Genomic DNA, 24,206 nt, shown 5'->3' on the forward strand with positions numbered 1-24,206 from the left:
AAAGAAGGACCCTACATAATGATCAAGGGATTGATCCAAGAAGAAGATATAACAATTGTAAATATTTATGCACCCAACATAGGAGCACCTCAATACATAAGGCAAATGCTAACAACCATAAAAGGGGAAGTCGACAGTAACACAATCATAGTAGGGGACTTTAACACCCCACTTTCACCAATGGACAGATCATCCAAAATGAAAATAAATAAGGAAACACAAGCTTTAAATGATACATAATATAAGATGGACTTAACTGATATTTATAGGACATTCCATCCAAAAACAACAGAATACACTTTCTTCTCAAGTGCTCATGGAACATTCTCCAGGATAGATCGTAGCCTGGGTCACAAATCAAGCCTTGGTAAATTTAAGAAAATTGAAATCGTATCAAGTATCATTTCAGACCACAACACTATGAGGCTAGATATCAATTACAGGTAAAAATCTGTAAAAAATACAAACACATGGAGGCTGAACAATACATTACTTAATAACAAAGAGATTACTGAAGAAATCAAAGAGGAAATTTAAAAAATACCTATAAACAAATGACAATGAAAACACAATTACCCCAAACCTATGAGATGCAGCAAAAGAAGCTCTAAGAGGAGAGTTTATAGCAATATAATCCTACCACGAGAAATAAGAAACATCTCAAATAAGCAACCTAATCTTATACCAAAAGCAAGTAGAGAAAAAAGAACAAAAAAACCCCAAAGTTAGCAGAAGGAAAGAAATCATAAAGATCAGATGAGAAATAAATGAAAAGAAATGAAGGAAGGGCAGACAGCAGAAGCAAGAAAACTACAATCCTGCAGCCTGTGGAACAAAAACCACATTCACAGAAAGATAGACAAGAAGAAAAGACAGAGGGCTAGGTACTAGATGAAGGAAAAAGAAAAAACCCCAGAAAAACAACTAAACAAAGTGGAGATAGGCAACTTTCCAGAAAAAGAATTCAGAATAATGATAGTGAAGATGATCCAGGACCTCAGAAAAAGAATGGAGGCAAAGCTCGAACAGATGCAAGAAATGTTTAACAAAGGTCTAGAAGAATTAAAGGACAAACAAACAGAGATGAACAATACAATAATTGAAATAAAAACTACACTAGAAGGAATCAGTAGCAGAATAACTGAGGCAGAAGAACAGATAAGTGACCAGGAAGACACATGGTGGCATTCACTGCTGCAGCACAGAGGAAAAAAAAAAGAATGAAAACAAATGAAGACAGCCTAAGAGACCTCTGGGACAACATTAAATGTAACAACATCCCCACTATAGTGGTCCCAGAAGGAGAAGAGAGAGAGAAAGGACCTAAGAAAGTATTTGAAGAGATTATAGTGGTAAACTTCCCTAACATGGGAAAGGAAATAGCCACCCAAGTCCAGGAAGCACAGAGAGTCCCATACAGGTTAAACCCAAGGAGAAACACGCAAAGAAACATAGTAATCAAATTGGCAAAAATTAAAGACAAAGAAAATTATTGAAAGCAGCAAGGGAAAAACAACAAATAACATACAAGGGAACTCCCAAAAGGTTAACAGCTGATTTCTCAGCAGAAACTCTACAAGCCAGAAGGGAGTGGAACAATATATTTAAAGTGATGAAAGGGAAGAACCTACAACCAAGATTACTCTACCCAGCAAGGATCTCATTCAGATTCAACAGAGAAATCAAAAGCTTTACAGACAAGCAAAAGCTAAGAGAATTCAGCTCCACCAAGCAAGCTCTACAACAAATGCTAAAGGAACTTCTCTAAGTGGGAAACACAAGAGAAGAAAAAGACCTACAAAAACAAACCCAAAACAATTAAGAAAATGGTAATAGGAACATACATATCAATAATTCCTTAAACGTGAATGGATTAAATTCACCAACCAAACAAAGGCTTGTTGAATAGATACAAAATCAAGACCCATATATATGCTGTCTACAAGAGACCAACTTCAGACCTAGTGACACATACAGACTGAAAGTGAGGGGATGGAAAAAGATAATCCATGCAAATGGGGATCAAAAGAAAGCTGGAGTAGCAATTCTCATATCAGACAAAATAGACTTTAAAATAAAGAATGTTACAAGAGACAAGGAAGGACAAAAAGTAATGATCAAGGGATCAATCCAAAAAGAAGATATAACAACTATAAATATATATGCACCCAACATAGGAGTACCTCAATACATAAGGCAACTGCTAACAGTGATAAAAGAGGAAATCAGCAGTAACACAGTAAGAGTGGGGTAGGTTAACACCTCACTTACACCAATGCACAGATCATCCAAACAGAAAATTAATAAGGAAACACAAGCTGTAAATGACACAAAAGACAAGATAGACTTAATTGATATTTATGGGACATTCCATCCAAAAATAGCAGATTAAACTTTCTTTGCAAGTGCGCAGGAAATATTCTCCAGGATAGATCACATATTGGGTCACAAATCAAGCCTCAGTAATTTTAAGAAAATTGAAATATCAAGCATCTTTTCTGACCAAAACGCTATGAGATTAGAAATCAATTACAGGGGAAAAAACGTAAAAAACACAAACATATGGAGGCTTAACAATACATTATTAAATAACCAAGAGATCACTGAAGAACTCAAGGAGGAAATCAAGAAATACCTAGGGAGAAATGACAATGAAAACACGACAATCCAAAGCCTATGGGATGCAGCAAAAGCAGTTCTAAGAGGGAAGTAATAGCTATACAAGCCTACCACAAGAAACAAGAAAAATCTCAAATAAACAATCTAACCTTACACCTAAATGAACACACAAAACCCAAAGTTAGCAGAAGGAAAGAAATCATAATGATCAGAGCAGAAATAAATGAAATAGAAAGAAAGAAAACAATAGCAAAGATCATTAAAACTAAAAGCTGGTTCTTTGAGAAGATAAATAAAATGGATAAACCATTAGCCAGACTTCTCAAGAAAAAGAGGGAGAGAACTGAAATCAAAAAAATTAGAAATGAAAAAGAAGTTACAACAGACACTACAGAAATACAGAGCATCCTAAGAGACTACTACAAGCAAATCTATGCCAATAAAATGGACAACCTGGAAGAAATGGACAAAATCTTAGAAAGATATAACCTTCCAAGACTGAAGCAGGAAGAAACAGAAAATATGAACAGACTAATCACAAGCACTGAAATTGAAACTGTGATTTAAAATCTTCCAACAAACAAAAGTCCAGGACCAGATGGCTTCACAGGTGAATTCTATCAAACATTTAGAGAAGAGCTAACACCTGTCCTTCTCAAACTCTTCCAAAAAATTGCAGAGGAAGGAACACTCCCAAACTCATTCTATGAGGCCACCATCACCCTGATACCAAAACCAGACAGATACTACAAAAAAGAAAATTACAGACCAATATAACTGATGAATATAGATGCAAAAATCCTCAACAAAATACTAACAAACAGAATCCAACAACACATGAAAAGGTCATAGACCACAATCAAGTGGGATTTATCCCAGGGATACAAGGATTCTTTAATATATGCAAATCAATCCATGAGATACACCATATTAACAAATTGAAGAAGAAAAAACATGTGATCATCTTAATAGATGCAGAAAAAGCTTTCGACACAATTCAACACCCATTTATATGATAAAAGCTCCCAGAAAGTGGGCATAGAGGGAACCTACTTCAACCTAATAAAGGCCATATATGACAAATCCAAAGCAAACATCATTATCAATGGTGATAAACTGAAAGCATTACCTCTAAGGTGAGGAAAATAACAAGGATGTCCACTCTCACCAGTATTATTCAACATAGTTTTGGAAGTCCTAGCCACGGCAATCACAGAAGAAAAAGAAATAAAAGGAATAAAAATTGGAAAAGAAGAAGCAAATCTGTCACAGTTTGCAGATGACATGATACTATACATAGAGAATCCTAAAGATGCCACCAGAAAACTGCTAGAGCTAATCAATGAATTTGGTAAAGTTGCAGGATACAAAATTAATGCACAGAAATCTCTTGCATTCCTCTACACTAATGATGAAAAATATGAAAGAGAAATTAGGGAAACACTCCCAATTACCATTGCAAAAAAAAAGAATAAAATGCCTAGGAATAAACCTACCTAGAGAGACAAAAATCCTGTATGCAGAAAGCTGTAAGACACTGATGAAACAAATTAAAGATGATACCAACAGATAGAGAGATATTCCATGTTCTTGAATTGGAAGAATCAATATTGTGAAAATGACCGTACTACCCAAAGCAATCTAGAGATTCAATGTAATCTCTATCAAATTACCAATGGCATTTTTTACTGAACTAGAACAAATCATCTTAAAATTTGTATGGAGACACAAAAGACCCTGATTAGCCAAAGCAGTCTTGAGGGAAAAAAACCGAGCTGGAGGAATCAGACTCCCTGACTTCAGACTATACTACAAAGCTACAGTAATCAAGAAAATATGGTACTGGTACAAAAACAGAAACATAGGTCAATGGAACAAGATAGGAAGCCCAGAGATAAACCCACGTGCCCATGGTCAACTAATCTATGACAAAGGAGGTAAAGATATACAGTGGAGAAAAGACAGTCTCTTCAACAAGTGGTGTTGGGAAAACTGGACAGCTACATGTAAAAGAATGAAATTAGAACACTTCCTAACACCATACACAAAAATAAACTCAAAATGGATTTGAGACCTAAATGTGGGACCAGACACTATAAAAGTCTTATAGGAAAACATAGGAAGAACACTCTTTGACATAAATCACAGCAAGGTCTTTTTTGATCCACCTCCTAGAGTAATGGAAATAAAAACAGAAATAAGCAAATGGGACCTAATGAAATTTAAAAACTTTTGCACAGCAAAGGAAACCATAAACACGATGAAAAGACAACCCTCAGAATGGGAGAAAATATTTGCAAATGAATCAACGGACAAAGGATTAATCTCCAAAATATATAAACAGCTCATGCAGCTCAATATTAAAGAAACAAACAACTCAATCCAAAAATGGACAGAAGACCTAAATAGACATTTCTCCAAAGAACACATACAGATGGCCAAGAAGCACATGAAAAGCTGCTCAACATCACTAATTATTAGAGAAATGCAAATCAAAACTACAATGAGGTATCACATCACACCAGTTAGAATTGGTATCATCAGAAAATCTACAAACAACACATGCTGGAGAGGGTGTGGAAAAAAGGGACCCCTCCTTCACAGTTGGTGGGAATGTAAATTGTTACAGCCACTATGGAGAACAGTATGGAGGTTCCTTAAAGAACTAAAAATAGAATTACCATATGACCCAGCAATCCCACTACTGGGCATATACCCAGAGAAAACCATAATTCAAAAACATGCATGCACCCTAATGTCCATTGCAGCTCTATTTACAATAGCCGGGACATGGAAGCAACCTAAGTGTCCATCAACAGATGAATGGATAAAGAAGATGTGGCACATATATACAATGGAATATTACTCAGCCATAAAAAGAAATGAAATTGAGTGATACGTAGTGAGGTGGATGGACCTAGAGTCTGTCATACAGAGTGAAGTAAGTCAGAAAGAGAAAAACAAATACCATATGCTAACACATATATATGGAATCTAAAAAAAAAGAAGGTTCTGAAGAACGTAGGGGCAAGACGGAAATAAAGGCACAGACCTACTAGAGAATGGACTTGAGGATATGGGGAGGGGGAAGGGTAAGCTGTGACAAAGTGAGAGAGTGGCATGGACATATATATACTACCAAACGTAAAATAGATAGCTAGTCGGAAGCAGCCACATAGCACAGGGAGATCAGCTTGGTGCTTTGTGACCACCTAGAGGGGTGGGATAGGGAGGGTGGGAGGGAAGGAGGCACGAGAGGGAAGAGATATGGGAACATATGTATATGTATAACTGATTCACTTTGTTATAAAGCAGAAACTAACACACCATTGTAAAGCAATTATACTCCAATAAAGATGTTAAAAAAAAAAAAGAATAAACAGGCTACAGACTGGAGGAAAACACCTGCAAGCCACATATCCAACAAAGGACGAGTATCTGGAATATATTAAAAAAAAAAAAAGAAAAAAGAAAACTCTTGAAACTCAGCAGTAAAAAGCCAAATAATCCAATTAGAAAGTGGGCAAAATATGTGAACAGGTATATCACTGAAGAGGATACAAATGGCAAAAAAGCACATAAAAAGATATTCAACATCATTGGCTATTACAGAAATACAAATGAAAACCACAATAGATATTACTACACACCTAAAAGAATGGCTAAAATAAATGGCAACACCAAATGCTGGTGTGGATGTTATGGATCAGTCTTACATTGCTGATGGGAACATAAGATGATTCAACCTCTCTGGAAAACAGGCAGTTTCTTAAAAAACTAAACATGTAACTACTATGTGACCTACCTAGGCATTTATCCCAGAAAGATAAAAATGAAGACTTACATTCACACACACACACACACACACACACACACACCTGTATGTAAATGTTTATAGCACCTTTATTCCTAAGGGTCAAAAATGAAACAACCCAAGTATACTTCAACATGTGAATGGCTAAACAAATTTCATTCCATGGAATATTGTCTCAGCAAAAAGCAGAACAAAGTATCCAAGCATAACAACTTGGAAGAATTTCAAGAGAATTATGTTGAGTGATAGGTCAGCCTCAAAAGATGACATGCTATGTGATTCCATTTATATAGCATTTTCAAAATAACAAAATTATAGAAATGGAGAATGGATTAGTGGTTGCCAGAGGTTAGGGAAAGGGGAGGGAGGGAGTTGTCTATATAAGGATAACACAAGGATCCTCATAATGGAACTGTTCTGAATCTTGACCACGGTAATGGTCACACATATCTACACACATGATAAAATTGCATAGCATTAAACACTCACACACTCAGAGAAATGAAATCTGAATAAGGTGAATGGATTATATCAATGTTGATTTCTTGATTGTGATACTGTACTACAGTCATGCAAGATGTTACCTTTGGGGCAAACTGGAAAAAAATGGTATATAGAGTCTCTCTTTACTATTTCTTATAACTACATATCAATCTACACATCTCAAATTAATAAGTTTTTAAAAATTACAGGGAAGTTTTATTTTCCCATCTAAATAGGCAAAAATTCAAAAGTTTGAGAAAATGCTCAATTGTAGAGGTGGCGTAGAAATAGACATTTGTTTACATTACAGAATTGTACAAAGTCTATGAAGAGAAATTTGGCAATATTTATCAATATTTTAAAGTACCTTCTCTGTGATCCAGCCATCCTACCTCTGGGAATTTATCCTACAGACCTAACTGCATGCATGTAAAATAACATGTACAGAAAATTAGGCATCGGGACATTGTGTGTAACAGCAAAAGAGTGGAAACTCACAAAAGTCTATCAATAGGAACCATTAAATAAACTATGATAAGCTATGATACATGCATTGGAAAACTATATAGCTGTAAACATACATACACAAAATGAGGAAACAGTACATGAATATCAAATCTCTCCAGTACATATTTATCTCAGTCTGAGCTGCTATGACAGAATATCATAGACTGGTTGCTTAAACAACAGAAATTTATTTTTCACAGTTCTGGAAGTCGGAGATCAGTGTACCAGCATGATCAGGTTCTGATAAAAGCCCTCCTCCTGGTTTGTAAATGGCAGTCATCTTGCTGGGTCCTCACATGGTGGAAACAAAGAGAAAGGAAACTAGCTCTGTATTTCTTCTTATATTGGCACTAATCCCATCATGTGGGCTCCACTCCCATAACTTAATTAACTTCCAAAGGCCTTATCTCCAAATACCATCACACTGGGGATTAGGGTTCAACATATAAATTTGGGGAGGATACAAATATTCAATCCATGGCAATATTGTTAAGTGACCTAAATAAAAGCAAGGTTCAAACTAACATAGGCAGTCTGCTGTCTTCTGTGTTGATAAAGGAGACAAAATATTAATAAAAATATGTGTACTCACTTGTATTTACATATGTAAACACAAAAAGAAAAATCAGAAACTAAAGTCACTTGTTGTCAGAGGGCAGAGAGGAATGAGATGGAGTGGAAGTGAAAGTTCTGGATGTATACCTTTTTACATCATTTTATTTTTGAAACATGAGAATGTTTACCTACTTATAAAAACTAATTGAAAAGAAAAGTATTGCTTCTGGATTGCCTTATACTTACCCCTCTGAGCAGCTGAATTCTATAGTTGAACCAAAAAGAAAATCTGTCTTAACTTCCACTTTCCCATTGGGTAAGTCTTCTAGGTTTCTGCATTGTTTCTCTAGGAGGAAAATGAAAATAATGACTAATGAATACAATTACTGACAAAACTAGGGGGGAGAAAACCTGATTGATTGGCTTTAACTTCTGCTTCCACATAAAGCCAGAAAATTTTTTCAATGCTTATTTTTGATCCTGACTTATTGAATTTTTTATTTTGAGGAAAAGTAAGTGTAAACATTTATTCCATTTTTTGAATACATTTTAAAAAGAAGAAAAAAATGTGCTCAGATTTGCTTGCTCAGTTAGATAAGTGTGATAATAAAGGATGTGCTATATGGACCAGTTATCCACACAAATGTATGTTCTCAAAAATATATGCCCTTGGTCACAGGGAAACAGAAGGAAAAAAGGGAAATAGATTCTATATATTTACTGTTAGAAAAATATCTCAGTGTATATTCCAAACTGACTTTCTCCATATACTGTAGGTAATGTTAATTTTGAAGACTACATTGATCAAAGACTTTCATTTGAATTAAATAATTTATTAAGTTCCTAAGATAACTTTCCCAAATAAAACAAAAGTACAGGTGAGAAAACAAATGTTGATACTTACTAGCACAAAAAGCACTATAGTCCCATGAGCCTTTACCATTACAAGTAACTAAACTTGAACTGATTTTACTATAGCCAGGATGGCAGGTGTATCTCAGTGTAGTTCCACTTTTGAAGTCTGTGTCATACAACTTCTTTATCGGAGAAGCAAACGGTAAATAAGGTGGAGGACCACAATTGCCTGGATACCAAAATGACGAGGAGAATCAAGTTATAGCTTGGGACACAGCATCTCAGGTATTCAGTAGTAAGACATTTAGAACAGAGATCATGATTTTCTCCTTCATCATGACTCCTATTATCCCACTGTTCAATGAACACAGTGAACAATCCATAATCCATGTTTGTTACTTGATGGTGATGACAATAATAATGGAAAAAGGCAGAAAAATTCATCCATCCTCTCCTGTATATGTGATAATTTGTCAGAAAATGGATGGACAGACCTGAATTTCATCATGCTATTAGATTCCCCAATCTACCTACTCAGAACATTGGCATCTATACCATGCCATATAATCCTATCTTCTTGCCTGAGCAAAAATATATCTTTTATGAATAATAGCATTATATAAGATTAGTTGCCTCAGGAGTCAGGAAGGAGGAGATATTTCCTTTATGTCCTTTTGGACCTTTTGGATTTTGAATAGACTGCTTATTTGAAAATCAGGTGTTTTTCAAAAAACATCACAAGGTAGAGATGCATTAAGTTCTTAAAACATAAAGTCTTAATTCTACTTCCATGGGAATAATTAAATAAAGGGGCAGGAGCCCCAGCACAATTACACCCATCCCACTGCTTTCTGAAGATCCACACAGGCAATGAAAGCTCTTCATGGTCAGGTGGCAGATAATATGTGTTTATTCCAAGTCACGATTTGCTTTGAGGTTAGATTGTTTGAAGAGTTCCTGGAGAGAAAGTTCTAAAAGGGAGTATCAAAAGTGACCATAAATAAACCTTTTTTGGGGGGAAGGGGGATTATAGCAAATTTCCCTAAATTTCAGGTGGTCAAATACACTCTACAATGTTAAAGATAGGTATCTATTAGTCATTTCTTATTAGGATGTGTTGATGAACTCAGCTGTATAGTAACAATCTGACCTTGTCTCCCCATTACTCACCAAGAACAGTTGCCAACAGAGCAGCGACCAAGGTCATTTGGAACAGAGTTGGATCAGAGACTCTCCACAGCCCAGAGAAGGGCCTGGCTCCCATATTCCCTTTTGTATCAGGGGCGCCATGTGGAACTCTTGGTGGACACATAATCTGATGTTTCCTCAATATTTCTCTGTTGAAAGAACTCATCTTAATAAATAGTTATTGAATTCCCACTTGTCATAATCACTAGGAAAAAACATGAGAACCATCCCTTCAAGGAGATTATAACTGAATGTACAAGAAGAGACATTAAGCACAAATATTTGCAGTAAAATATAGCATATATTATCTGCTTCAGGAGCATATTCAGGAGGTCAGTTATTTCCAGGTAGAGAGAAGGGAGTGGGCTTTATGGATGTGGCTGCATCTGAGGTAGCAGATGTTGCTATGAAATTTGGAGCATTGGATGCAAGACATTTTATGCCAGAAGTGAAAACTGAGAAAGATACAGCAGTGAGGTATAGAAGGTAAAGGTTATTTCTGGGCAACAGTACTTAGTACTTCTATTTGTTTGGCACGTAAGGAATGTGTGATAGGGAAAAAATAGTGAAAGATAGAAGGACTGATTAGAACTGGGATTTATTGAGTTTTCAGTGCCAAGATCAGGAGTTTGGTCCTAGGAAATGGACAGCCACTGATTTTTCTTTTTTTTGAGTGACATGATTGCTGTGGTTTTGAGGGATCACTGTGACAGAGTTGGACAAGATAGACTGAAAGAGGCAGAGAGAAGAGACAGGAAGATTGATTTAGAAGATTATTGCAATTGGCCAGGTGAGCCGACGGAGATGATATGAACAAGGAAATGGCAGAAGAACTAGGGAAGTGGAAGCAAATGAAAGAAAAGCGAGAAATGATGAGACAGAGAAAAGGAGTTATATCTATCAATCTTTTATTTACCTACTTATATGTCCATTTATATCTATGTAAGTTTCTTATGGCAACTATCACCAAGAACAATAATCCATTGGGTCAATTCAAAATTTTCAAAGCATCAGTTTTGCCACCAAAAAGAAAGAAAGAAAGAAAGAAAGAGAGAGAGGAAGAAAGGAAAAGAGAAAGGGAGGGAGGGAGGGAGGGAGGGAGGAAGGAAGGAAGGAAGGAAGGAAGGAAGGAAGGAAGGAAGTGGGGGAGAGAGAGAAACATTGCTGGTGTGTATCTTGGTTCTGGTCATTCATTAACCAGAGACATCTTTAATAGCCTTATTGGGCCATTTTTACCCCATAAATGGGAAAAACTTCACATACCCTTAGTTTACTTAAAAGATAGTCCTTATATCTAAAGTGATATATGAAATTAACTTTCAGTAAAATACAGGATTTCACTTTTTACTCTAAAACCTGACATAGATTGAGATGGTTTCATATTCACCCTCAATTATACTAATTGTCAGCAGATGCCCACTTAAGTCAAAGCAATTTTCTCACTATTTTTCCCAAGGCTGTCACCGTGCTCCTTGGCAGGGAGAAGCTTATGGTATCCCTCATACCGTATGCAGAAGCTTAACTCTTTGACTGAGTGAAGACTCAAGTCAGATTCTTAACTTTCTAAAACTTGTGATCATTCCACTCTTCCAACCCCACCTCCTGCTACCTGCATACTCACATAACCCTACGCCTCATCCTACATGCCCTATTCATGACTTCAGTTCTGCCAAAAATTCAATCAACATAATAACAAATTTGTTTACAACAATTAATGTTGAATGTATATGGAATAAATCAGCCTGGTCTAAAAGTGTGAAGAAATAAAAATCTTCACACTGCCCCCCTTCTCCAGCACAGGGTCACCATCTGTTTGCTTGGGATTGAGGGGGTCTTCCAGGATGTGAGGCTTTCAGTACTAAAACTGGGACAGCTGCAGGAAAAGTGGGACCATTGACCACCTTCATCCAGTTCTCCTTTCCGTGCTCCTTAGAAGTCCTCTCTCTCTCTCTCTACCACCTACCTCTAAACCAGAGGGAGCTGTCTCAAAGACAAGTTGTACATGATGAAAACCAGACAACTCAAAGCTAACAGAAATTTTCAAAAGCATTAAAATCTTCCCAAGAAAAAAAAATTGTAAGTTGTCAGTAAGTCAGTAATTTGGTAGCTGTAGTAACTTGATCACTTAGTGAAATTAACAAAAATCTTAAAATGCTAAAATATTGGCAAAAAAGTAAATGGCTTTCAAAAAATGTTTAATGACACCTTACAGTGAAAATGTTCCCTAAAGATCTCTATATATGTACTTAAATTCATAAGAAAAATATATGCATTGAATTTATTAGGAAGAAAGCCTTTATAAATGCATTCGTTAAAAACAATAGACTCGGGCTTCCCTGATGGCGCAGTTGTTGAGAGTCCGCCTGCCAATGCAGGGGACACGGGTTCGTGCCCCCCGGGAAGATCCCACATGCTGTGGAGCGGCTGGGTCCGTGAGCCATGGCCGCTGAGCCTGCGCGTCCAGAGCCTGTGCTCCGCAACGGGAGAGGCCACAGCAGTGAGAGGCCCGTGTACTGCAAAAAAAAAAAAAAAAAATAGACTCATAAGAACACTAACCCTCATGTGACACATTGGACCGTTTTAAAATGGTGCTAAAAAGTATATTCTCATGCCTCTCTTCAGTAAAAACATATTTGTATTCTTGAATATATTCTGGAATTTTCAAACACTTTCCTACTGTCTTACCCGCGTCCACATCATCTGCTCTCTCACTGTTTCCTCCATCAAATCCCACTCATTTTCCAGACACATCTCAAACACTGGTCCTATCCTCCATTCCAGCCTCCACATTCCAGTTACAATTTAGTGTTTAGAATTCTATTCTAATTCTGACTTGGATTACAGCTAAAGTCAAAAGTCTGTCTTTCCCCTAAACCATAAACTCCTTGAAGTGAGAGAGTGGGTTTTCACTCATCACTGCCTTGCACAGAAAAGGTGCTGAACAAATGTTTTATAAATTTAAATTCAAAAGTACACAGTGACAAAATATGTTTTAAAGGGAAAAAGGTTTCATGTGCACTTCTATCCTTATATTGTGTGTGTGTGTGTGTGTGTGTGTGTGTGGTGAGATTGTATTTATCTTAAAGATAGGTACATCTTTATTTTAATAAGAAACTAACAGGTGATTTTATTGCAGGTTCCAAGATTCCCCTTCCTCACCTTTAACCTGAGTCTTTATATCACCAACCAGGTAATGGAGAGCAATGACACAAGACCAGTAAAAATAGAGTGAGAGAGAGGAGTAAAAAATGCTTCTCCTCTCTCCGCAGTTCACAGCCAAGTTAGGTAATGACAGCAGATGGAAAGTGGTGAGGAAATTATTTCACTCCTTTTACCTCAACCTCACAAGGCCACAGCCAAAGTGCTATCCACAGAGGAGGACAGTGTTTGGCTGGAACCCAGGTGTGAGCTCTGGAGTCAGACCCAGGCCATGTGGGTTTTCATCCTGGTTCCACCACAAAGGAACTATATTGCCATAGCAAGATACTCAGTCCTCTAAGCCCCAATTTACTTTTTTATAAAGTAAGAATGATAACTAGAAAAATGGTACAGATGAACCTATTTACAGGGCAGGAATAGAGACATAGACATAGGGAACGGGTGTGTGGACACAGGGTGGGTGGTAGGATGAACTGGGAGATTGGGATTGACGTATGTGCACTGCCAGGTGTAAAACAGATAGCTAGTGGGAACCTACTGAAGAGTGCAGGGAGCTCAGCTTGGTGCTTTGTGGTGACCTAGGTGGATGGGATAGGGGGTGGGTGGGAGGTAGGTACAAGAGGGAGGGGATATATGTAGACATATAGCTGACTCACTTCGTTGTACAGCAGAAACTAACACAACACTGTAAAGCAACTATACCCCAATTAAAAAAAAAAGAATGATAATTATACAATTCTCTCAGAATTGTTGAGAGAATTAAATAAGAATATTTCCTGTAAAGGGCTTGGCATGGTGCCTGAAACATGGTAAACATCAAGAAAAAAAAATGCTGGCAATTGTTCAATCTAGGGAAGAGAGGAATAGAATTGGAATTAACATGGGACTCTGGTGGAAGGTGAACTCCTAGAAGACAAAAACATCATCACAATAATGATATAAAATTATAATGATGGGTGGCTGAAATTCCAAGGGTCTTTAACCCAGCCCCAGTGCAGAGGAAGGCATGTTGGACTTGGGCCAGAAGCCTTGGTCTGGCCTTCATTATGGCTCATGGTAATAGTGAAACCCAGTGCCACACCCAGAGCAGCAGTGCTGGAGTGCACAGGGGTCCATCCTGGGCTTCTTCTTCCCTCACCTTAACTGTCTTCCTGGGAGTAACTCATCGACCCCATGGCTTTGACCATCATCCATGAATCACTCACGGACCTCTGGGCCCAATTGTCTCCCATAGGTGCAAAAACTTACATGCTCCACAAACTCAATTGTTAATAAAAATCTTATTCTGCCCTCTTTCCTCCCACATGTAATTATTTTATAAAAGCTTTACTGAGAAATAATTCACAAACCATAAAATTCATCCACTTCAAGTGTAAAATTCAGTGGCTTTTAGTATTACATACTCACAGAGTTGTGCAACCATAACCACCATCAAATTTTAGAATATTTTTATCACCCCAAAAAGAAATCCTCTACCCATTAGCAGTCACTCCCCATTTCTACTTTCCTCCCAGGCCCTGGCAACCACTAGCCTACTTTCTGTCTCTGTGGATCTGTCTGTTCTAGTCTTTTCATATAAATAGAATCATACAGTCTGTGCGTTTTTGTGACAGGCTTCCTACACTTTGTATAACATTTTTAGGGTTCATCACTGTCACAGGACCAGTACTTCATTCCTTTTTATGACTGAATAATATTCTGTTGTATGACTATTCCACCTTTTGTTTATCCATCCTTTATCTGATGGACATTTGGGTTGTTTCCACTTTTGAGATATTATGAATAATTCCGCTATGAACATTCATGTACATTTTTTTTGTGTGTGGACACTTGTTTTTATTTTTTCTTGAGTGTATACCTAGGAGCAGGATTGCTGGATCATATGGTAACTCTATGTTTAATATTTTGAGGAACTGCCAAGTTGTTTTCCAAAGTGACTGCATCATTTGACATTCCCACCAGCAGTGAATGAGGGCTCCAGTTTCTCTGCATTCTCTTGTAATTGTTTTTTGTAGCTGTTTCTCTTTTTTCATTTAGCCATCCTAGTGAGTATGAAGTGGTACCTCACTGTGGGTTTTATTTACATTTCTCTAATGACTAATGATGTTGAACATCGTTTTATTTGTTTATTATTATATGGATATCTTCTTTAAAGAAATGTGTATTAAAATCATTGGCTCATTTTTAATTGGGTTTATTGCCTTTTTATTGCTGAGTTGTAAGAGTTCTTTATATATTCTGGATACAAGTCACTTGTCATCCTGTGGGCTTTCTATTTATTCTTGATGGTATCCTTTGAAGCACAAAAGTTTTTAATTTAGATGAAGTCCAATTTATCTATTTTTTAATTTTGTTGCTTATTTATCTAAGAAATCATTGCCTAACCCAACATCATGAAGATTTACACTTATGATTTCTTCTAAGTGTTTTATAGTTTTAGTTCTTCCATTCAAGTCTGAGATCCATTTTGAGTTAATTTTTTTTATGCTGCTGTTTATTCTAGTTACTTTACTTTCACTCTCCTTTTACGACCAGTTTAGGTCAGAGAGGAGGCAACAAAGAGAGAAGTGGTTGAAAGAATGAATTGGCAACCAAAATAGGACTACACCATGCTCAACCAAGGTAGAAGAGAATTTCAAGGCAGAAGAGAACAATGCCAATTACAGAAAATGAGGGAGAGAAAAGACGTGAGGAAGACTATGGCTTCTTGCTTAAAAGACTGAATAGAGGATTACCAGTATCCCCTTGCTCTCAAAGACTGATAGCAGGTGGATGAAGTCTCCAGAGAGAAACCTAACAATTTTGCTGAATGTAGACTCTGAAAACCAGATCTCCTCTCACTGAACCACCCTTGCCCTTCCAGGAAATTTGAATTACTTCCTGCTTCTTCTCCCAGATGTGAGAGATGGGCAGAAAACCAACCAACACACATATTTTAGAATCAGTAGAAATAACACCTTACACTCCGGATTTACTTAACAATTTATTTCATTACCAGGCATTTTTTTAAATCGTAATATCTATGAATTTTATTTTATTTTAACATCTTTATTGGAGTATAATTGCTTTACAGTGGTGTGTTAGTTTCTGCTTTATAACAAAGTGATTCAGTTATACATATACATATTCCCATATCTGCTCCCTCTTGCATCTCCCTCCCTCCCACCCTCCCTATCCCACCCCTCTAGGTGGTCACCCATGTCTATAATTAAATAATTGTCTTCAAAAATTTATAAGTACTTTTCAAGTCACACAAACCATTTTTTTCTACCACAAAATACAGGGATCCTGAAAGGATTTCTGATGAACAGATGCTTGAGTATATCTCTCTGCCTTATCCTTTGAAGACTTCACTCCTCAAAGAGACAAAACATCAGCCTTTCCCCCAAGGTAATCTGAGTGTTTAGTAAATTACTTACCTGTAGATTTCTGAGCAAGAAGCAGAAGACTCTGTAATTTTGCCTTGAATTGTTTCTCTCAAGATGAGGTACCTGTGATCTCAGATATTCTTAGCCTTCTCTACAACAGAATTTATCACTGCATCCTTGCCTTTCAAGCATATGCTCAACGGAAAATCTTGAGTTCCAGCAATGTGATTGGTGGTTGGCTGGTCAGGTAAAAATAAGCGGGAATAGATAAGAAGTAACAGTTAATTGTTCCTGCAAATGATTAACTGTAGAAAAAAAAAAGTGGCAGTGTATATTGAATTTCCTCCTTCCCCTTAGCCAGTCCTCAAATTGATAATGTCATAATAGCCCATTGTTCCCTTTGCTTACCCTTACCCATGAGGGACAATTGGAAGGATGGTTCAAATGACCTACCCAAAAAAGGACACAGTGTTCACTGGACAAAAATGTAAAGCTGGAGGCTAGGAAAGCTGAGTCTATGATATCTTCCTGTCCTGGGGTCTGGATCTTATTTGCTGAAAAATATGAAAGCATTGAAACCTGCTACTTCTAACTCAGAATATGCCAAAGATGAAAAACTAGCTCTTATAATTGAGTTTAAACAATGCATAAATAATACCCATATTAAATCCAATCTCAGCAGCAGTGATTGAGATAGTAAATTTTAGGTGGGCCACAATTTTAGAGAGAAATAAAAAAGAAGTTTCTTAAATGTATGTCACTAGCTCACTCATACTTGGGTACCTCTGGACACAGGTTTTGTTTAGCAGGTAATATGATGGGATCCAAAAACTCAGTTGCAGTGAATGATGACAATTCCTAAGCCAAAGCTCTGGTTTCAGACCCAGAGATATGTTGAAAATCTTTTTTTTTTTTTTTTTTTTTTAACCGTGCGACATGCAGGATCTTAGTTTCCCAACCAGGGATTAAGCCTGTGTCCCCTGCATTGGGAGCGCAGTCTTAACCACTGGACCACCAGGGAAGTCCCTTGAAAATCTATTTTTAAACATTTTATGATGTGCAGGAAAAGATATCAAAAGAGGATAAGATATTTAGAGATGAGAAATACTAAATACAAATTATACATGGTTTCTGTGGATTATTCTCTCCATGCATTCTTTTTATAACAATAACATTAATAATTATAATGACAGTTACTAAGCACAGCTATGTGTTAAATTACATGTATCAATACAACATTGATCTGTTAACTCTGAGACAAATACTATCATTCTCCCCATTTTATCAAAAATAAAATTGAGGGACAAAGAGTTTAAGTAACTGTAAATAGTCATATAACTTTAAAGTGGCATAGCCAGGTTATAAACCTAGATTTTGGAAATTTATCTATAAAAGTTGGGTATGTGCACTCTACAACCAGCACGTGCACCAGAAGACATGTACAGAAATATTCATAGTTGTGTAGTAGCCAAAGAACTGAAAACGTAAATTCTATCCTTATTAAAATGATAAGTAAACTACAGTATGCTCACACAACAGAACGATATATAACAATGAGAATGAATGAACTACAGTTATAACACGACATGAATAAATCTCAGGAATATAAGCAAAAGAAATCAGACACAATATAATACACATTACATGATCCCATTTATAAAAAGGAATAAGAAATCAACATTAAGCTAGTGATTAAGAATGCACACTTATTTTGTAAAACTATAAACAACAGAAAGGAAGTGACCACTACACATCAAGAGAGCGGTGATGTTTAAAAAAAAGTGATAGGGCAGTGATGGGGTAAGGCATGAGGAAATCGGTTTTGTAAGAGAAAGTTGTGACAGACAGAACTGGAGTCTTTCTGAAGTAAATTAGAGATATATTTTGGAGGTGGATAGAAACTGAATAGGTAAGAAATACTATGATATTGAACCAGAGTCTCCTACATGCTGAGTCATAAACATATCTATCTATACAGTATTAGTTTCCAAACACTCTTGAAAGATTTGGATTCAGAAGTGAGACAATTAAAACCAAGCTCATAGGTATATCAGTTGTAGTCTAAGACCAACTTTGTTGCTTGCAATTAAAGCATGATACAATGTTATCATTAAATATTTGTATCCTCAAATATTAACCATATCAAAGGTGTTCTGACTATAAGTGCCCTCTTGCTGGAGTCAGATCCCCTCAGGGCTTTGTAATTTCAGCATGAGGGTACTTATGCATTTGCTGATGAGATCTCCAATATTTTCTTCTTTATAACAAAACTTCAGAAGTAAGGGTAAAAATCCCCAGTCTGTTCTATCTGATACTCACTCTGTCCCTTTGTCATTTTGTTCATGATCTACTTTTCTGACACTTCCTCTTCCATGGATCTAACTGTAGGCAATTGAAGATTGCTTTTACCTACTGATTCCCTGTTTTTCAATAAGTCCCTTGGGAGCATTCTAAATGTCCATGAAGAGTCACATACTTTTGGGGTATAAAGCTTTTAATCACAGTATCAAAGGTGAAAACAAAGGGAAAAATGTTTAACTCAGGTATAATTTTTATGCCACTCATTTATCAAACACTATTAAGTAAATAGAAAAGATAATAAAAATATACTAAAATAATTAAAACAGATGCAACAAATTAAGATTTAATGCCTTAAATAGAAAAGACTTATTTACAAATCATTCCAAAAATAGAACTAACAAATAAAATCATGAGCAAAGAACAAGTAAATCAAAAAAGAAGACATTTCATAAGTTAGGTTAACCTCTGAACAGTTCATACATTCGGTTCCCTGGAAAACAGACTCTGAGATGGAGGTTGCACACAGGTGGGTCATTGAGGAGTCCTTTCAGGAACAAGACCCATAAAGGAATGAGAGGGGCAGGATTGGGTGGAGGGAAAAGCTGAACTGGGAAGCAGTGGCATCAGAAGTTTCAGCAGATCCCCAGGGCACTCAAAAGCTGGATGGCCCTTTGAAGATGTCCAAGATTGGGTCAAAGTAAGTGGGCCCTTGAACCACTGTATCAACCTGTGAATGATTATGGGTTGCCCTCAAGGAGAGATTGCATATTTGGTTCAGGCAGCTCCCCAAAAAAGCCTTGTGGTGGTTAAAAATCCAGACTCTCATGCCCCATCCCCTACAAATACATCTGATAAGTCTTCAAGTATCTGAATTATTACTGAAATGCCCCCAGTGATTCTCATATGCAACAAATTGGAGAATCACTATTCTAACAGAGATGCTATTTATTCATTTCTCTATATATTCCATGGTCCATCTTTGCTTCAAAATAGAGCTTTAGTAGCTATGTGTCTGGATAGACTCACAGTAGTTTAACTCCTTGCAAAAACATCAATCTCAACTTATGTTTTAATAGATCAACTCAGTTCTTATAAAAGGCTATATATTTGGCTATTGGAAGAATAGCTTTGAAATTGGTGATGGTGTTGTCCATGACGTTATTCACAGTTTCTTATAAAATAACCCATGAGATAAATTTTAATTTTCTATTTTAATATTACCTATTTTAGTAAGAACAAATAAGGTCCTCTGTCAGAAACATTTTTAGTTTTATCAACCAACAGGAAATACATAACCATTGTATTTCCCATTTTTTCCTTGGTGGAAAATAAACAAAATTTAGATTATAAACCTAGATTTTAATAAATTTGCTGCTACTCTTCCAGCATTTCTTTCTTTATAGATTTAACTCTAAGCAATCGTTGAGTGATTTTGACTTCACATTTTTAGTTTAGCAACTTTAAGTTATTCATGCTCTGCTATTTATCAATGTATTGCCTTTAGCTCCAAAGTCACCATTTATTACACACAACTCTGTGATCATGAACAGTATTCCTTTAAACATTTCCGCTTTGCAGTGAGCATGACGCTAAGCTTTCTCAGTAGAGGGTGCTAGAGGAATATTGTGGGAAGAAGGTACGCTCCTGCTGTTTCCTGCTGCTTCACAGTGGGTTAGCATTGTGAGTGTAAGGATACCTACTAGCACTCTGCCCCAGCCCTGTGCCCAGAATGCAGAATCCCATGGTAATTTTGCAGCCCTGAACTGGCCTGGCCACCACCTTCCTGTGGTTCTCCTGACAGCGGTGCTATTCCAGGCCTCTTGCCACACTGGCACTCTGTCTGCATGCCTGCACACCTGGCCACTAGCTGCCATGTGCCTGCACCCCATCTCTGTCTTGTAGGCTTGCCACTGGATTCCCTATCACTCTACACACCTATGCTCCTGGCTACCATCGGCAGTCACTTCACTAACACAGAATGCTCTAGTGCCCCTGGCCAGCTTCAGACCCACGTGCATACTCACCAGCTGCAGCTCACTTATGCCCTGCCTACATTCCCAAGCATGGCTTCTGTAGACCATCTCTGGTCCGGGCAACTTATTGAACTTCCCCGGCATCTAGTAGGTTGCAATTATACCTTTTCTAATGAGATTTAAACCCAAGCATTGGAAAAGGCCCCCCTTTGAAGTTTGTCCTTTCTTGAGTACCCAGCCCTAGGGAACCATATAGGGTTTTCTTATAGCCTATAGCTTCTCTTTTATCACAATTTAATAATTCTTTATATTTAACTTCCCGTGTTTAAATCATTGTGTGGTTTCTCTCTCCTGATTAGACCCAGATTGATAACATGTACATTCTGGTATACCTTAAAAATGGATATAATTTAAAACTTGCAATACTCAAGCTTCCATCAGGTATTGAGCTAGATGACATCTAAAGGTTCTAAGAAAAAATAGTTTTGGGAAATAAATTTTTTTAATTACATAAATTCATGTAGAGTATTTAAATATATTTTGAATATAAGAGAACTCATCATATCTTTAAATCTGCAAATAGGCTCATTATCGGTATCAGAAAATCGGTTATTTGCCTGAAATTGGTGACAAAAGGACTAAGAAGAATAACTCCTAGATTCAGAGGAATTTTAGAAAATAACATGCTCCTTTTTTTGGCTCCCATAAATACAAAATGGCAATACAATCAATAGAGTCTCCCCTTAGTTAAAATTTTTCATGGCAGAGCCTCTGGTTTACCAATTTCCTTCTCCCCAAGGTTATTAAACCTAGAATAGAAATAATCCACTTAGTTGTAATTCATTTTCCTGTGGTCAGAGAATATTTGGCAGCTGAGGCTTTGTAGTTGACTTTCTTAGACTGAACTAAACTTAGCACCAAATTAACATTTCATACAACTGTATACACTTTTACTCACAACATAATTGTTCAGCACCACTGTGAGCAAACCTCTGAGGGAAATGCAAAGATGAACTAATCATAGTGCAAGGGAAAACATTTCATTAAAACAAAGAGACAAATGCAAATCCTCTGCATTTTAGGAAAGGGAGCAACTATTTCAGGAAAAATGAAGTTCTCTCAATGTTGATGGTGCAAAAATAATGTGATGGAAATAGGCTGAGGGGTAGAGGGAGAAAACAGAATCCAAAGAGAATATAGAAGCAATAATCTTCTCATCTTGCATGGTAGAAGTTCAAGTTGTAAATAAGGAAGCAGAAGACCAGAAGCTCTTTCTCTGGAGAAACTAGACAGCAGCAGAGAAGACACTAATAAACACTAATATTGGGGGCTTCCACACTCTGTATTTGTCAGGAAACAGGACATGCAAAATCTCAGTGGCTCAGGTCAGACAGAAATTTATTTGTCTTTCATGAAAGAGGAGGCATAAGGGCATTTAGGATGGTCAGCAGTTCTGCCCACATGATTAACCAAGGACCAGGTCCCTTCCTCCTTGTTGCTTCAGCATCCCACGGGATGCTACCCTCCTCAGCATGGCAGAAGTTGGTTCACCAGCACTCTGTCAGCATTTCAGCCTTCACCATGGGGAAAAAGGAATCAGAGAGCAAGCAGCTTCTTACCCCCACCCCCTTCCCAGTTTTATTGAGATATAATTGACATACAGCACTATGAGAGTTTAAGGTGTACAGCATAATGATTTGATTTACATGTATCATGCAATGATTATCACAATAAGTTTATTGAACATCCATCATCTCATATAGATAAAAAATTAAAGAAATAGAAAAATTTTTTTCTTGTGATAAAAACCCTTGAGATTTACTCTCTTAACCACTTTCATATGTAACATACAGCAGTGTTAATTATATTTATCATGTTGTACATTACATCCCTAGCACTTATTTATCTTATTACTGGAAGTGTGTACCTCTTGACTGCCTTCATCCAATTCCCCCTTCCACCTCAATCTGATCTCTTTTTCTATCAGTTTGTTTGTTTTTGTAGTATAATTGACCTACAACACTATGGTAGTTCCTGTTGCACAACATAGTGATGCAATATTTCTATACATTTCAAAATGATCACCATGATAAATATAGTTACAATATGTCATTATACAAAAATATTACATAGTTACTGACTATATTCCTCACATTGTACATTTCATACAGGTGGCTCATTTATTCTGCAACTGGAAGTTTGTACCTCTTAATCTCCCTCACCTATTTATTTCCTTCCCCCACCCCTCTCCCCTCTAGTAACCACCTATTCTCTATAACTCTGTCAAGCAGCTTCTTTTTAAAGTAAGTGACCAGGAAGTCACACCCATTGGAAAGTTCCTCCAAGGTAGGCTCTAGTGAAGAGAGGCGATGTGTCCTGCTGATATTTACAATGGTGGAAGTGGTTCTGCTTCTTAAAATCAAAAGGGGGGTAATATAGAAAAACAATTAGCAGTCTCTGTTATGACAATTTAATTAAAAATGTCTCACCTGTCCCATCAGACTGCAAGTAAGCCTACACTCAGCAAAATTTGTTCATATACACGGAATTTTAAATGAGATTATTCAGGCCTCACTCTTCAAAAAGAACTGACCAGTGATCATTAATAAAGGTTTGCAGGGAGAAAAATAACACTAGCTCTTACAAATAGCTCCATGGAGTCAAGAATGAATCTAGGTAGAAAGAACAGGGTATTATTTTTTTAAAAGAAAAGAAAAGAATAGAAGTCATTTGGAAAACATTAAATATTCTTAAAAGAAATTGAAAAATTCAACAAAAGTGTTGGAATATAAAGCCAGGGGAATCTCCCAGGAAGTGTGTGAAGGGCTGGGGGTAAGAATGAAGACAGAAAACATAACGAAAGTAGACAGTCAACCAATCAACAAGGAGATCCAATATCAGATTAATTGGACTTCAGTAAGAGAAAACAGTGAGGAAATATTATTGAAGAAATTACATAAGAAAATTTCTCAGACCAGAAGAACATGAGTTTGCAGTCTGAAAGCACTCATCAAAAACCAGCAAAGTGAATGAAGAAATAAAATATAGCAAAATGCATCAACATGATATTTTAGAATGTCGCGGGTGATGAGTGTATCTTTAAAACTTCCGGAGTAGGGGGGAGAAAATCAGGTCAGAAGTCAGGATGTCCTCTGACTTCTCAATAGCTGGACTGGAAGTAATAAGACAGTGGAGAAATCCCTTTAAAATGAGAGGGAAAATTATTTTTAACCCAGCCCTCTACACACAGCCAAACTATCAATCAAGCGTGAAAATGAAGACAGTTTCAAACATGCCAAGACCCAAATTTTTACTTCCTATGCATCATTTCTCGGGCAGTTCCCAAAGGATGGGCTTTAGTAAAATGAAAATTCAAGGAAGAGG

The 24,206-nt window shown here is 36.9% G+C and overlaps 1 protein-coding gene across 1 annotated transcript in view; it reads right to left on the reverse strand.

Annotated features, from left to right (window-relative positions):
• Positions 1–24,206, reverse strand: part of C4BPA (complement component 4 binding protein alpha) — a gene marked incomplete at both ends in the record, with an annotated part of 120,117 nt that overhangs the window by 47,238 nt on the left and 48,673 nt on the right. The window contains 3 exons of the mRNA XM_079723180.1: positions 8,225–8,324; positions 8,883–9,062; positions 10,004–10,187. Coding sequence (XP_079579306.1) covers positions 8,225–8,324; positions 8,883–9,062; positions 10,004–10,187 — 464 coding nt within the window. The remainder of the gene's footprint in view (positions 1–8,224; positions 8,325–8,882; positions 9,063–10,003; positions 10,188–24,206) is intronic.

The sequence above is a fragment of the Hyperoodon ampullatus genome (assembly GCF_949752795.1).
Source record: "Hyperoodon ampullatus genome assembly, chromosome: 2".
Classification (NCBI taxonomy): domain Eukaryota; kingdom Metazoa; phylum Chordata; class Mammalia; order Artiodactyla; family Ziphiidae; genus Hyperoodon; species Hyperoodon ampullatus.